The sequence below is a fragment of the Pecten maximus genome, chromosome 12, assembly GCF_902652985.1.
Source record: "Pecten maximus chromosome 12, xPecMax1.1, whole genome shotgun sequence".
In the NCBI taxonomy this organism is placed as follows: Eukaryota; Metazoa; Mollusca; class Bivalvia; order Pectinida; family Pectinidae; genus Pecten; species Pecten maximus.
Genome location: NC_047026.1, coordinates 8236264 through 8252850, shown reverse-complemented (window position 1 = coordinate 8252850; position 16587 = coordinate 8236264). Strand labels below are relative to the sequence as shown.

Below are 16587 nucleotides of genomic sequence, written 5' to 3'. Positions count from 1 at the left end.
TGTTTTTAACCATACGAAAACTTCATACCGAGTTATTAGCGTCAGAAACTGCTGTGAAGAGTCAGGTGCCTGAAAACGGATTATATACACCAGTGGTACGGTCATGGTGCTCTGTCAGATCCGAAAGTTGTCGTAACGAAAGAAATGGTGTCATACTTACACAGTTGTTGAAATTTGCGGGCGTACTCCGACGTAACTACAACAAAGTATGGCTGTAATTCATCGTCATCATTATCTACCTCAAAATGACAAGTGCGATTCAAGCCTGTTGATATTCCATGGTTACATTTTCAATATGAAATGATCTTTTTGTTAATTGTTATATTTTATCTAGAACTTGCTTTGTACTGGTTAAGAAATAAAATGTTCGATTGCTAGGAAAACGTCAATATTTTAATTTTAGGGCATGACTCTTGTTGCTTAACGTATTGTTGTTAGTGCTATTCCATTTGTTGTATGAATGTGCGGTTTCATTTATTTATGCATGTGCGGTTTCATTTATTTATGCATGTGCGGTTTCATTTATTTATGCATGTGCGGTTTCATTTATTTATGCATGTGCAGTTTTATTTATTTATGCATGTGCGGTTTCATTTGTTGTATAAATGTGCGGTTTCATTTGTTATATGAATGTGCGGTTTCATTAATTTATGCATTTGCGGTTTCATTTATTTATGCATGTGCAGTTTCATTTATTTATGCATGTGCGGTTTCATTTATTTATGCATGTGCGGTTTCATTTATTGTATGAATGTGTGGTTTCATTTATTGTATGCATGGGCGGTTTCATTTATTGTTAGTGCGGTTCTTCCTTTAGTTGATGTCTCCTGTTGTAAGCTTTCTTATTCGATTTGAACCTTTGTATGTTCGAAATTATTGTCTTTCAAGGAAAATGAGAAAAATAAACTCTGAACGCATATGAAAAATTAGAAATTTTATTCAGTTGATCGTAGCGTAGATACAATGAATACACATGTGTATGGTTTCACACAAAACTTCCATTCATTAGTGAAAAAACATCATTAACGCAAGACTTACATACATGAGTCTCTCAGGAACATTTCATACAATTCACAACCATTTCAACGCCCTGCCTACAACAGTAGTTGTTATCTTGGAGAAAAAATATCACATTAAAGAATTCATAGAGACAATAAATCGTCCTTACTGCCACAGGGACTTGGCACAATTGTTCAACCTTAGATCGATTTATATATTTCATAATACAGATATGTAGACCTGAAGGTTGGGACTTTGCTACAAGTCCCTGTGCTTACAGCGAACATAGTTTTCTAAAATTTATACTCACATTCAACGTAAACACTTGCCTATGTTATTTCTATTTAATTTATTCAGTTATTTTGATAATTTTAACTTAAACAATTATATTTCTACTCACGGTATATAAAATATCTGTAACTCGAATGCTGCAACGTAAATATAGCTTTGGTTTTTATAACCATTGTCGTCAATGCGTCTCTAGTCTAGAAGTATCTTCATTAAAAATCAATATTGTCACCAAATATACTCCAATCATGTCTTACAACTTGATCACATAATACAAGGGGCGTATATGAAAGTCGTTTTATAACACCATCTGCGTCGATATGAAAACTCTTTAACTGGTTCCATTAATAGTGGAATTTACGTCATTAAATAATTAATGGTGAATATTAATAGACCTCTTTACGGAGAAATGAGCGATATCAGACAGTTGTATTGGTCAATAGATAGATAGCACCACAAACTCATGTAGCATCATTCCTCCGCAAAAACCTTAACAGTCAAAACGACATGGGGATGACAACATGCAAGAGATAAGACAAACAAACTGACACACAATCTTCCTAATGATCATACAACGAGCGCATTTTACATAAGCTATGTGCATTTTTTTTTATTCAATTTATTGTTTGATGTTCCGAACGTTAAGTTAGTTATAGAAGATAATTCAAACAAAACTCCGGTTGAAACAAAATATTACTTATTACTTATTCCAAGGTATGAACAATTTCACTGTTTCTTACACACACGTCGACTGATTTAACTGAACCATACCCAGTATAGGACGCTACGATTTGTTTTACAATGACGTAGAAAAGAGGAACGGTATTATCACTGAAATAATCATGCTTCAATTAATACGACATTAGTGACGAGTTACCGGTCAACATGTGGTCAAATGTGGAATACTACTGATCGGTTGACTTGGTCCATTATAGATTGAAGATACACGCGGTCACATACAATTTATCGATGACAGATTCACAGATACACTTGGTCAATTTTAGATTAAAGATAGCATGTGGTCCATTGTACATTAAGATAAACATGGCATAGATAAGTTAGAAATTACAATTTTCTTATACTTTATAATATATTCAAAATATTGAATATCAATTATGTAAAGAAATTATCATTAAAATACGTGGTCATCAATAGATTAACGATACATGTAATCAATTAAACACTGTCGATACACGTGATCAGTTTAAGATAAGTGATACACTTCATCAATTAAATATTAGAAATACACGTATATAACGAGTACCGATATACATGATCATAGATAACCGACGTACGTAATCAATTAAATATTGATGTACAGACGAACAATTTAAGATAACTGATACGCGTAATCAATGAATAATAAGTATACACGCGCGATCCATTAACAATAATCGATACACTTGATCAATTAACTTTCAAAATACACGCGATCAATTAATGCTGAAGGATACACATGGTTAATTAATGATTAAGAATACACTTGATCTTTTTTAGATTAAGAAAACGTGTTATTAAGTCATCATTAACGATTCGTGTTATCAAGTCATCATTAACGATACGTGTTATTAAGTCATTATTAACGACACGTGTATTCAAGTCATCATTAACGATACGTGTAATCAAGTCATTAACGACACGTGTATTGAAGTCATCATTAACGATACGTGTATTTAAATCATCGTTAACGATACGTATAATCAAGTCATTATTAACGATACGTGTTATTAAGTCATCATTAACGATATGTGTATTAAAGTCATCATTAACGACACGTGTAATCAAGTCATCATTAACGATATGTGTATTCAAGTCATCATTAACGATACGTGTATTCAAGTCATCATTAACGACACGTGTAATCAAGTCATCATTAACGACACGTGTATTGAAGTCATCATTAACGATACGTGTATTGAAGTCATCATTAACGACACGTGTATTGAAGTCATCATTAACGACACGTGTATTGAAGTCATCATTAACGACACGTGTAATCAAGTCATCATTAACGATTCATGTTATCAAGTCATCATTAACGATACAACGATAGAATGTAGATTAAACCTTGATATACATGAAATTAATTGTAGATTAATAATTAATCTTACCAATTAGATAGTAACGTTTTCAATAAATAAATATGAAATACGTACTCATTTTAAGTCAACGATACACATCATCGATTATCGTAGATCAAACTTCACGTAATTTATCATAGATTAACGACACACGTGACCAATAAAAGTGGAATTCTAATGAGTCAATCAAAATCTTTATATTTTCATTGCTTAAAGTCTTGCAAAACATCTGCGTGCAGCATCGTAAATATAATTCAACATTGTTCAAAAGACATATTTACAAATTAATACTATGATTAAACAATACTCATTTGCAAAATAATTGTACATGTATGTAGGCGATGTATTTAAGAGACAAACGAATACTGATGAAAGCAATATGATAAACAATATTAACAAGAGTAATTCTTATTCTTGTTAATCGGAACAGACAACAATATAAACCGGTTTAAGTATTTATCGTGGAAATACAAACATATCTTTGGGAGGAAACCGGATTTCTTGCACCAAAATTGACAAGGCTTAAACGTATTTTTCACAAACATGGTAATAAGCTTCTAAGAAAGTCATGACGAACGTGATTACACGCCAAAATATTGATGATAATTCAAAGTTCTTACCGCTTTTGCGCAACATGGAGAAGGGTCTATGCCAAATTGTATTTGTGCTTGGGATATGAGTTCTTTCTCTTTCCATAGAAAACCCCACATTACTATTTAAGACACAAACATCTGTTTAAACCTTTTTCTATACTTGCCATCAACAATTTCAGTTCTTACAAAAACTGAGAAAATTAAAAGATATCAAATATGAACTGGTGATGTAGGAACTCTTTTACGTACTCCTTAGAGGATATTGTAACTGCGGAACTCCTTTGAGGTTTACATAATACAGTAATGCAGAAAACGGTAGCACTTGAATACCAATGATTCAATTTATTAATGCCTTTTATCGTAACATCACCTTTCCTCACATATTTTTAAATGGAATTATCTTAATCACATGACAAAACGCATTCAACCTCTAACCATTCAAAATCACTAAAACATATCAAGTTATAGGAAAATATGTCATTCGTTCAATTTAATCTCTAAATAAACGTGCATATAAGGAAATTGTGCAAAAGATGTAAAAATATGTATAATATATACAATAAAAAGTCCTGATCAATGGATATCGTCAGGTATCAAGTGATTACTCTAGACGAGTAGTTTACACGAGATTCTTTAAACTCATATAATTCATACACAGCGAAGTATCATTTTGAACTATATTACATGACTTTACTATAATAAACACTGTCTTTGATCCTATAATGCATTGAAATTGACATTACATATTTGTCTTTGTAAATAATAGAGGAAACCTTCACTATAACTTATCATTCACTGAACTGGATCAGTTTAACACAACAATCCTCAAAGTTAAACATTCTGTCTATAATGGATTTCCACTGAGGGTGCATTATTTTTTTGCAAACCATGTACGATTATAATATGATTGTTTATAGTATCAGTGTAGTAGATTATAGAAAAGTCATCGATTGGCTAAAAGCATACGAATATGCATATGTTTCCATAGTAGTGGATTATAGAAAAGTCATCGATTGGCTAAAAGCATACGAATATGCATATGTTTCCATAGTAACATAACAATGACACCTATATTTGATATTTTTAGCCGTACACTCCAGAGATTATTTCGTTGTGTTACCTATCAGGATTGCAAGGGAAAGACAAAGGTAGAAATATATTACATCAACAAAGCAAAGCAACATTAATAAGAAAAGTTGTCTCCCTTTTATAAATTTTAACATTGCGTTCTAATCTTTGGCACCAATTTAATAAATATATGCGTCCCGATCATGCCATATTGCTTAAGCAACATGACGAACCTATTGATTGGACGCCTACGACAAACACACGGCCTCCCCCAAGGACAAATTGTTGTAATTCTAATACCCTTCATACTTCTGTCATGATTATCGACTATTTATAGAATGAAACACAGATTAAATATTGCATCAACATTCAATAACAATGAATTGTACAGTTACATTTATGTAAATATTTCAATATTAAATGTGGAGTTCGTTAATGCCTCACGTGCTGGTACATAGAGAGATTATTATTGTGTTGATAATACGTTCATCACAAATGCATATATTTTTTTATTATAATTAGAATAATGTTTCTCTAATTCTTTGTTCGTTTTTTTTTATCCTTATATGCTTAGAATTTATCATGTATGAAGTAATTGTTAAACTCTCTCATTAAGTCTATATACTAGTATTTCATTGGTCATAACTAGGATTAAATGGATCATTGATAATAGTTTTAAAAACAAAATATATAACATGCGCACGTTTAAAATAAAATCTTTGTTTCAATTATATTTCAAATTGAAAAGAAAACATTGAAAAAATAAAACATAAAAGTAATGCTATCAAAGCAATAATCTACAACCAGACTAGGTAAGAAGTAAGGGACATCCGGTACGCAACATCCGGTACGCAAGAATAGTACGAGAGCATAAGGCACCGACATAATGGAATGTACATCACATGTGTAGTAGTTGTAGAATGATGGCAGGGTATTATTTCCAAAGATATTTTTTTTTTCAAAATTTCAAAATTACCTTTTTAATTTCCTAAATAATACAAATGTTCAAGCATTTCGTTCAATTCAATTTTAGCTTTGTATTTTCTTTGTTTGAACGTACAGGATTAAAATTTTACACATTGACACCTGATGATATGTATATGAGACGTGAAACAACAAGGCCAATATGCTCCGTTAGTACGGTTCTTACGTTTCATAGACAATATATCTGCCAAATATAAATATTAGTTAGTAATTAATATGGATGTTTAAAAATCAATCATCGGTGTTCTGTTGTTTATTTGGAAATTAAAAAAAAGACGAAAACTTTCTTATTTAAGGCCGTACACAACATTTTGAAGTTTTTGTGCAACAGTGGCTGCTAGGAGAGACATCACAGAAAGGTAAGTGACTGGGACGTAACCACAGAACACATCGTATCCTCACACATGTCCAAGGTCACGTGACACCCAGTAACCATCCTATTGGCCACTTCACACAAAGTGGTGATATGTAGTTTGCGTGACACCTATTGGGGTCACGTTTCACCAAACGATGAACACCGAGGTCACGTGACACTCAGCATTTCCACGAAAGTTTTGCGACACCAAGTGGCCATATTAAGATTACCACACCTCGCATTTCGTTGTAGGATTGTAATTAGCCACAAATGGACAATTGAACTCTTCGGCAAACGCCTCTGTATTTGATACACTGCCACGCACCCTGGAATAGGAATAACAACCACACATCATTATCACTGGGCAATAGATAGGATACAACGGATAAGGAATGGAGTCATGCATGAAAGAATTATTTAAATAATTAACAAATCATTCCAAAGGAATCATAGAACACTTAATTACTTAATTACTCTACATCATTACATGGCAAATGTGAAATGTGAAATTTTAATACAATTGTTATTTTTGCAATTTTCGAGAAAAGAACACATTCGCAAAAAATAAAATATCAGAGAAATGTGTAGTCTATTTAAAGTGCAATAGAAAACCCTGCCTTTTTTGTTTCAATCACATGGATCAACTGTAAACATTCAGACGATTCAAATATACCAATTTACAGTATTTACTATGCAAACATGATTATTTTAGGGCCACTAACCTGATTGGGCCAGGACTGTGAGGATCGTCAATAAGATGTCCAATAAGCCCATCCTTCTTCCACTTCGAGCAAAACATCTAATGGGAAACAATATTATATATATAAACATAAATGTCTAGTTAAAGGAAATCTTATGAAAATATTGCTAATACATTTATAAACATTCTACGAGAAACAGCATTTAATATCATAAGAAAATCAAATCCAACGAGAAACATTTAACATCATATCAGTTCCCACGGAATTTATTACCATAATGTACCCCTAGTGTCGTGAATGTAACTGGTTTTCACTGCAGTTGTTGATATTTTCTTTGCCATTTTTCCGGCATATTTATATATTTCTTTGATATGACCTTGATTTAAATAGTAAGTGTCGTTCATGAACATGAGACGCTTACTTTCTGGAACACCTGGTCATATGCCCATCGCAAAAGTTATCTGCTAGTAAATAGCCGATACTGTTGTTACGGCGACATTGCCTCGCTAATGGGTTTATGTACATTTCTGTACTTACCTGCGCATAACTGACAAAGAATAGCTGTCGGTTTGTCATATTCAAACCGGGCACAGAAGGCTCCTTTCCTTGCTGTCTCTCCCACAACTGGTATGCCTAAATAGTCAACGAATGATATGATATACCCATGTAGCCAATGATATACGAGTAACACGTCAATTGATATACAATAACATTTTAGTATAACCATTTAAGGTTGTTACTGTTAAAACAGTTATTTGAATTCATATAAGTTCTAGATGAAATGAAAACAAGTTTGATTCTTTATATAATCAATAATGGATACGTTGAATGAAAACGATACATTCTTGACTTAAAACTGATCACATCATATATACCTCATTTTATAATTCATATTAAAAATCATCCTTGTTTGTCATTAAATATAACACAGGGGTAAAAATCGACGACAGTTGTTTAAGGTTATATGTCATATTCTATACATGCAGCCTTACCCACTCATATCGAATTCGGATACATTGAAATCCTGTCTTAATATGAACAAATTAAAAATCCCCTGCCACACAATATATGCAATATTTCCCGGTTACATTGAATCGGCTTTCATAAAAACCCGTCTTGTATGAACCAATTTTGCCGTCCCCATAGTCATTTTTCACCAATTCTATCCGGACATTACATAAACACTGTAGTCGATCCATATCACATGTCATACTAATTAACACCCATTCCTGTATACACACCCTTCCTTTATATCATAGTATACTTACGATGAACGCGGCACGCAGTCCGCCATTATCCGCGATGTTCTCGTCCAATGTATTATTACCATTTATCTGAAGAATCAAATGATACCTTACCTATATTAGGCATTTTACAGTTTACCGTACGAAAATGAAAACATTTCAAAACAAAACTAAAAGTAAACACGAGCAATGGACACATTTTCGCACATACATAAATGTACATAAACATATTTATTAAATTTATTGTCATATTATACATTGAAAAAAACCCAACATTCTATGAACTTGTGCATATTTATGTTATATGTTTATATTTATGTGTCTTAACACATATATTTTTGTGATTCCAAGATACTACTGCTAGGAAAAGACTGGACGAATTGACCCCGTTTTGGATAACTTTGGAGTAGTTGGAGGGATGATTGACAAAATGGCTTCAATAATGTCGAAATTCATTTCGTTGATTTTTACTCATATAAAATCAAATGATAATTTATGGTTATGATCTATATACGATTTTACCTGGAAACCTTGATATGTGTATGCGTCGTACTGAGTCTTCATGCACTTCGTCGTCAGTTTAAACCTATCAGCGGTCATTGGATCCCACCACTCCCTCAGGCGTCCCTTACCATCGTAGCGCCGCCCTGGTGAACACATTTTATATTCTTATGAATAATGTCGCTCGCTAAGACTATACACATGTATCAATATCATTACAAAATATACAAATGTATCAAAATTATGAAAAAAGACCGAATCTATGATTATTTATGAAATTGATACCTCTTCCCCCTCCTCATCTATATTTTAACCGTCGCTTAGACGGATAGTAGGTTTTTAAATTACCCTCAGTACCTAGAAGCACGAAACAGTCGTATGAACATTTCATCAAATTTTCACTATTTACTGTGTCTTCATAAGTTGAAGATGGGTTCCGGCGTAATTACGCTCAATCTTTGCTCCCGTAAGATTATGAAACGGTTTTTATATTTCACGGATTGCTTAAGCTATGAGCTGTGCGTTAATATGAAATTTGCAAAGTAACTCAAATTATTAGTAATAAAATGAAGATTTATCTCGGATTTAATAGGTACCCCCTTACAATACGCCTTCTCGGTGTATAAGGTCGAGAAAACACTATATTTGGAAGTAAACAGACAATCACGTGACATAATGATATCCCATAATGCATAAGGCATTCCCCCGATTCAACCAATCGCTCAAATGAAGTATGGACACGTGCATCGCCATTACGTAATTGTTGATTAATTCAGGATGTTTCATACTAAGACAGGCTTTTAAAAACTTCCAATGTCATCATAAACATAGCAAAAGCCTGTAAAATTGCATTTCCTTCTGAGGCTTTCTAATGAACTGTCCAAAATATTAGGAACAGCAATAATTCAATTGAAGGTTGTGTTTTCTTTTGTACTTTGTGATATCGGACACGTACAAGACATGCATGTGGGTTCGCGAACTCCCATTTGTATGATATGCTGTACCTGCAGATGTATTCACACGTTATGACCCTGGGCTCAGTAATACTTGAACACTTCGTACAAGAACATAATTATATACCACGTAAAATGCAAATCTTGTTTATTTTAATTCAGTTAACTCAAAACGACAGTTGGAGATGAATATAAAATGTTAGTTTAGTTTAAGAAATACACTTTATAGTTGACTTGAAATGTATACGTGTCTATACTTAATTCATGTGATTGGTTGGATGGGGAAACGTATTGTGCGTATGGCTATCATGTTTGTCACGTGATTGATTACTTCAAACATGGTGCTTTCCAGACCCGACACGCCAAGCAGGCGCTTTGATGTGTGACATAAATAAATCAGAGAAATATCTTATCATTTCAATTACTTGTACAATGATTTACTTTACACATTTTGTGGTAACGCAAAGCTTATAACTTAGACAATCATGGAGAAGTTATATAAAAAAACAAGCATACCGAGTATTGCTTAAGCAAAACATGCCCCATACCTAAAAATTGAAACAATGAAATTGACCCAAAGCCCCGAAACTTGAATTTATCCGAGATATGATGATAGTTTGTCATTGTGTGAAGTTTGATAAAGGTCCCTCCAGGAATGAAGTCGCTAGAGCGATAACAAAACGTTGGCATTACAAACATACATAAAGGACGGAGGAAAAGGAAACTTATGGTCCCCTTGGTTTCACAGACAGGGGATTAAACATCATTATTTTTACAGGAACAAAAATTAAGCGCAGGAAGCCATCTTTAATACATTCTTATCAAAATGTATTATTCACTTGCGTTTCTACGCACAATGTTTGGACCAAAGAAACGAATATTTATATATGGACCATGCATTTTTATTCTTATACAACAATTCTAATTGTCATCAAGCTTAAAATAAAATCTCCCAACTTGTGTAATGGTTGAAGTAGTAATTAAATGATAGCTGTTTGAACATTAAATTAAACATACTGTGTCTATATCATATATTTGATGATTGAGAGGGGTAAATATGTGAGTTAATGCCACTAAATGGCACTTAATACCATCGCATTGTGCATGTTGGCATAGTAACGATTTGTATAGTGAACCCTACCTTTAATGTCAAACGCATGCGTAATCTCGTGTCCTATTACCGATCCTATGGCACCAAAATTGAAAGCTCTAAAAGCCAAAAGAAACAAAACAACTATGAATGCAATATTTCACTATACATAAATACTTATATCACTTTTTTCGCAACATCCACTACAAAACAAACCGATATTATTTTACAATTGTTTGCATAGGTACATGTAAGACACAGGTCCTCGGTACTCTGAAATAAAGTAAAATGAAATGAAATTGCTTTTAAGCTGCCAAAGCTAAATATTACACACAAACCATTTTACGGCTGTAAAATAAAATGATGCTGCGCTGCAATTGTTACTGTTTGATACCGAATGCTTAAAGATTACCGATATTTACATATATTCTTTATCATGCAAAGCAGCAGGGAGGAACTGACAGTGTAAAACACAAATCCATAGAACAATAAACTTCTCTCGGTGAGAAGCATAGCACTTACAGAGGGTGTGTTTCAGGTTATAAATACGGTACTTAATGTACTTGTAGAGGACTTTCTTCTGTGTAAACGCAATAACAACTTACGGGGGGCCTGCTTCTGTGTAAAACGGAAGATGGAATAATGCGATGGGAAATATGACGTCATTTCTCACAGGTGAATAGTCTGACTCCACGGTGATTGGTGGATTGATCCAGCTGGAAAAAATGAGGAGGTGACTTTGTATTGTACAAGGGCCCAATGGGCCCAAATCGCTCACCTGCAATGCAGTGATCTTTTCATATATGGATCCTGCAGTTATTTGAAAGCATGCTACAGGACCAATATAATGTCTCTCTGCACTTTGGCTTTTCACTAAAAGTCATTTAAAGATTTAAGCATACTTGATCGACATGACCTTGAATGAAGGTCAAGGTCATTCATTTGAACAAACTTGGTAGCCCTTCACCCCAGCATGCTACAGACCCAATATCAACTCCCTGGGACTCTTGGTTATTGAGAAGAAGTTGTTTGAAGATTTTAGCCTTTTTGACCCCTGTGACCTTGAATGAAGGTCAAGGTCATTCATTTGAACAAACTTGGTAGCCCTTCACCCCAGCATGCTACAGGCCAAATATTAGGTCTCTGGGACTCTTGGTTATTGAGAAGAAGTCGTTTAAAGATTTTAGCCTTTTTGACTCCTGTGACCTTGAATGAAAGTCAAGGTCATTCATTTGAACAAACTTGGTAGCCCTTCACCCCAGCATGCTACAGACCCAATATCAACTGCCTGAGACTCTTGGTTATTGAGAAGAAGTCGTTTAAAGATTTTAGCCTTTTTGACTCCTGTGACCTTGAATGAAAGTCAAGGTCATTCATTTGAACAAACTTGGGAGCCCTTCACCCCAGCATGCTACAGGCCAAATATTAGGCCTCTGGGACTCTTGGTTATTGAGAAGAAGTCGTTTAAGATTTTAGCCTTTTTGACTCCTGTGACCTTGAATGACGGTCAAGGTCATTCATTTGAACAAACTTGGTAGCCCTTCACCCCAGCATGCTACAGACCCAATATCAACTCCCTGGGACTCTTGGTTATTGAGAAGAAGTCGTTTAAAGATTTTAGCCTTTTTGACCCCTGTGACCTTGAATGAAAGTCAAGGTCATTCATTTGAACAAACTTGGTAGCCCTTCACCCGAGCATGCTACAGACCCAATATCAACTCCCTGGGACTCTTGGTTATTGAGAAGAAGTCGTTTAAAGATTTTAGCCTTTTTGACTCCTGTGACCTTGAATGAAAGTCAAGGTCATTCATTTGAACAAACTTGGTAGCCCTTCACCCCAGCATGCTACAGACCCAATATCAAGTCCCTGGGACTCTTGGTTATTGAGAAGAAGTCGTTTAAAGATTTTAGCCTTTTTGACTCCTGTGACCTTGAATGAAGGTCAAGGTCATTCATTTGAACAAACTTGGTAGCCCTTCACCCCAGCATGCTACAGACCCAATATCAAGTCCCTGGGTCTTTTGGCTATTTAGAAGAAGTCGTCTAATTTTTTTTTAGCCTTTTTGACTCCTGTGACCTTGAATGAAAGTCAAGGTCATTCATTTGAACAAACTTGGTAGCCCTTTACCCCAGCATGCTACAGACCCAATATCAACTCCCTGGGACTGTTGGTTGTTGAGAAGAAGTCGTTTGAAGATTTTAGCCTTTTTGACTCCTGTGACCTTGAATGAAGGTCAAGGTCATTCATTTGAACAAACTTGGTAGCCCTTCACCCCAGCATGCTACAGGCCCAATATTAGGTCTCTAGGCCTTTTGGTTATTGAGAAGAAGTTGCTTGAATGGAAAGTTGACGCCGGACGGACGGCCGGACGGCCGGACGGCCGGACGGACGACGGACGGACGACGGACGCCGCGCCACGGCATAAGCTCACTTACCCTTCGGGCAGGTGAGCTAAAAATGAAATGAAATTGCTTTTAAGCTGCCAAAGCTAAATATTACACACAAACCATTTTACGGTTGTAAAATAAAATGATGCTGCGCTGCAATTGTTACTGTTTGATACCGAATGCTTAAAGATTACCGATATTTACATATATTCTTTATCATGCAAAGCAGCAGGAGGAACTGACAGTGTAAAACACAAATCCATAGAACAATAAACTTCTCTCGGTGAGAAGCATAGCACTTACAGAGGGTGTGTTTCAGGTTATAAATACGGTACTTAATGTACTTGTAGAGGACTTTCTTCTGTGTAAACGCAATAACAACTTACGGGGGGCCTGCTTCTGTGTAAAACGGAAGATGGAATAATGCGATGGGAAATATGACGTCATTTCTCACAGGTGAATAGTCTGACTCCACGGTGATTGGTGGATTGATCCAGCTGGAAAAAATGAGGAGGTGACTTTGTATTTCGTAAGCAAAGATTAACAATTGATTTTCATGTACATGTATGTACAAATGACATAATTGCGATTGGAGTAATAAGATTACAGACATGGAAAGAAAACATTTATACGCTTGTGGAAACAAAATACCCTTTTGAAGAAGCCTAATTTGAATTTATTTTATTTTACCTTCCACACTTTGGAATAGACACAGGACTTTGAAACATCTAGAGGAGAACTCACCTGGAGCGATCCGGTATTTGACTCAGTTGTGACATCATTTGTTTTACTTGGAATTCCTGCCATTTTTGTACATTCACAAACCAATCTTCGCCGATATCCAGCTAAACGACAATGACATAGAAAGCATTATTTATCGGAAGAATCTGATACCGTACAATATACTTATATTGCATGTATTAAGATTTACCTCTTAAGAAAAACATTATTTTAACAGGGGCAACGCCTTTAAGCAAGTGACATATAACATCATGTAACGATTAAGTAAGATTTTATGAGAATACAAGTAGCTTTCAAGTTTATTCATTCATACATTTAAACGTCACACATTCATTATGACGCCATAAAGACTTTGTGACGTCACATGTTGTTATTACACACGCACGTGTCTTACGATAGTATGACATGAACGTGTGACTTGAGAGAAAAGCCCAATTAAGATAAAGTAGTATATGATACGGTAGATCTATCATGATGTATCTCCGCAAAATAAATTCAAGTTACCTGATCATAAAACTTGTCCAGGAAATCAGATTTAAGAATGTAGTCCGGATAACTGATTTTCTCTAGAATTTCGTCCAGCTGTAAAACAATGGTAAGCCATGAAATATACATGAAAGCAGCAGCTTATATTACATTGTGTTTAATGTTTGCCCAGGATGACAAAAATAAGATTAACAACGCAATAGGTCTCGTGTTATGATATCAGCAATCAATAATAATTTTTAAATATGTCAGAATAGTTACGCAACATCATGGACAGAAAAACTAGTTTGTGATAATAGTCTGCTGAAAGGCCCTTTGTTACAGCTTTGTTATCTACAACAAGCAACAGATGATAACCACTTAAACTTGTCATCAATGATACTGCAGTCTTCCTAGTCTGTGACATCCCGTTATATAATCATGTAATATAAGTTACAAATTATACTCCTTGTAATGTATAGTTGTTAAACCATATTATTTGATTACCTTCTGGGATGCCTCTTTCTTTGTTGAAGGATCCAGCCAGATTTTACGGAGAAGATAATCTTTGAATGCCAATTTCACGTCTTGTACAATCTGCTTGATCTGAAAGCATAAACATGTGAAAATTTAACTGTAACAAAGTTTGTTCTGTCGATTGTCAACGAATCATTAGTTTTCCTTATTTTGGTAAAATCGATAAAATCGAAAAGAATGTGGTTATTTCTTCCAGATAGTCCAGTACAGTTTTAAAATGATTTTGTTTAAACAAAAATTAAATTGATCTACTGAAATTATTCTTTTAGTCAATTCCAATAATTACTTAAACAACGTTAGTTGCACAGTATCACAATATCATTTAGATTACATATCTAAATTAGAGTACAATATCTATTGTAAATCCCTGCAAGGACTCAATATACACTCCGTAATGGAGAGTTTTGGGACGTACACAAGTAGAGGAGAAGTGACGATGATATTGAGTTGACGTACCTTCTTGACGGTGGCATGTTTCCGCATGCCATTCACATAGAGGCCCCCAGTGACAAAGCCTAATGCTTTATTGGTGTAGTGGACACATCGTCTCCAGTGTTCACCGTCTATCTCCAGTTCTTTATCAGAAATAAAATCAACATTCTTCAAGAAATATTCACACTTATTCATAAATCAGATACATGTATTGAACGTCATTACAAGACGTATATCAAATCACACTACATCCGATTAACACACCCGAAACGATCATATTAACTCCTTACTACATTACAACAATTCGATAGATTATAACTTTTTATTTAAATGGTTTACCATGCCAATGACTAATAAACGTAAACCATCTGGTGACGATCATCATGTTTTCTTACCAACAGAGTAGTCCAGGTCTGGCTCAAAAGTGTCGGCTTCAAAGTAAGGCATCAAGTGGCTAACGAGGTGAACCATGATGTATCGCTCTAGTAATCTGGATATAAGTGGACAAAAGATTGTACAAGATACACACTTGATAAAAACACATGTCTATACAAGTTTGGAGTTAGATACGGAAGAGTCAGAAATGAATTATACTGCACCATACAGCTGTTTCGTAATACGGGCTCGTCACTGATGCTAAGGAAATTACGTATTGATGTTATTGGAGCCGATTAAAATGGGTCGAAAGAAATCTTAAAGCCTGGATTGGTGAAGTGCAATAGCCAATAATTCCAATAAATTTTCAATATTGGATAACAAATGATTGTCAAATACATGCGTATATTCTGAACTGTATCAGTCTAAGTCTATGAGTAAGAGTGTGACACAGAGATAATGGCAAACCTCGGGGACTAAATAATCAACCAGCAGTGTATATCACCTGCAATCTCAAAGGACTGTACAAAAGACAAACGATAATAAAATTCTAATACAAACTGAAAGTGATATACAATATAACTTAAAAATGAAAAATAAAAATAAACAAGCACACAGCTGGTTTGTTATTCAAAATAAGGTTTTCATGAACGACATACATATAAATTACTCTTTTGAACTTGAATTAAGAAATAGAAAAGGTAACTGTAAACAGACAAATTAAACTGCATTGTGTAGCTGTTTCGTTCTTCTTGTTTACGTCCGGGAGGAATATAACCCGATTAAAAAACC

The 16587-nt window shown here is 34.6% G+C and overlaps 1 protein-coding gene across 4 annotated transcripts in view; it reads right to left on the bottom strand.

The window, feature by feature from the left end:
* Positions 1 to 921: 921 nt before the first annotated feature.
* LOC117338824 (endothelin-converting enzyme 1-like) overlaps positions 922 to 16587 on the bottom strand; it is a 75024-nt gene continuing 59358 nt past the window's right edge. For all 4 annotated transcript variants that reach the window (XM_033900181.1, XM_033900182.1, XM_033900178.1 and 1 more), the window contains 12 exons: positions 15816 to 15910; positions 15445 to 15563; positions 14959 to 15057; positions 14491 to 14568; positions 13990 to 14090; positions 13632 to 13742; positions 10909 to 10976; positions 8836 to 8960; positions 8338 to 8403; positions 7607 to 7702; positions 7091 to 7167; positions 922 to 6694 (listed from right to left, as the gene is read on the bottom strand). In XM_033900181.1, coding sequence (XP_033756072.1) covers positions 6595 to 6694; positions 7091 to 7167; positions 7607 to 7702; positions 8338 to 8403; positions 8836 to 8960; positions 10909 to 10976; positions 13632 to 13742; positions 13990 to 14090; positions 14491 to 14568; positions 14959 to 15057; positions 15445 to 15563; positions 15816 to 15910 — 1135 coding nt within the window. In that variant the 3' untranslated portion in view covers positions 922 to 6594. The remainder of the gene's footprint in view (positions 6695 to 7090; positions 7168 to 7606; positions 7703 to 8337; positions 8404 to 8835; positions 8961 to 10908; positions 10977 to 13631; positions 13743 to 13989; positions 14091 to 14490; positions 14569 to 14958; positions 15058 to 15444; positions 15564 to 15815; positions 15911 to 16587) is intronic.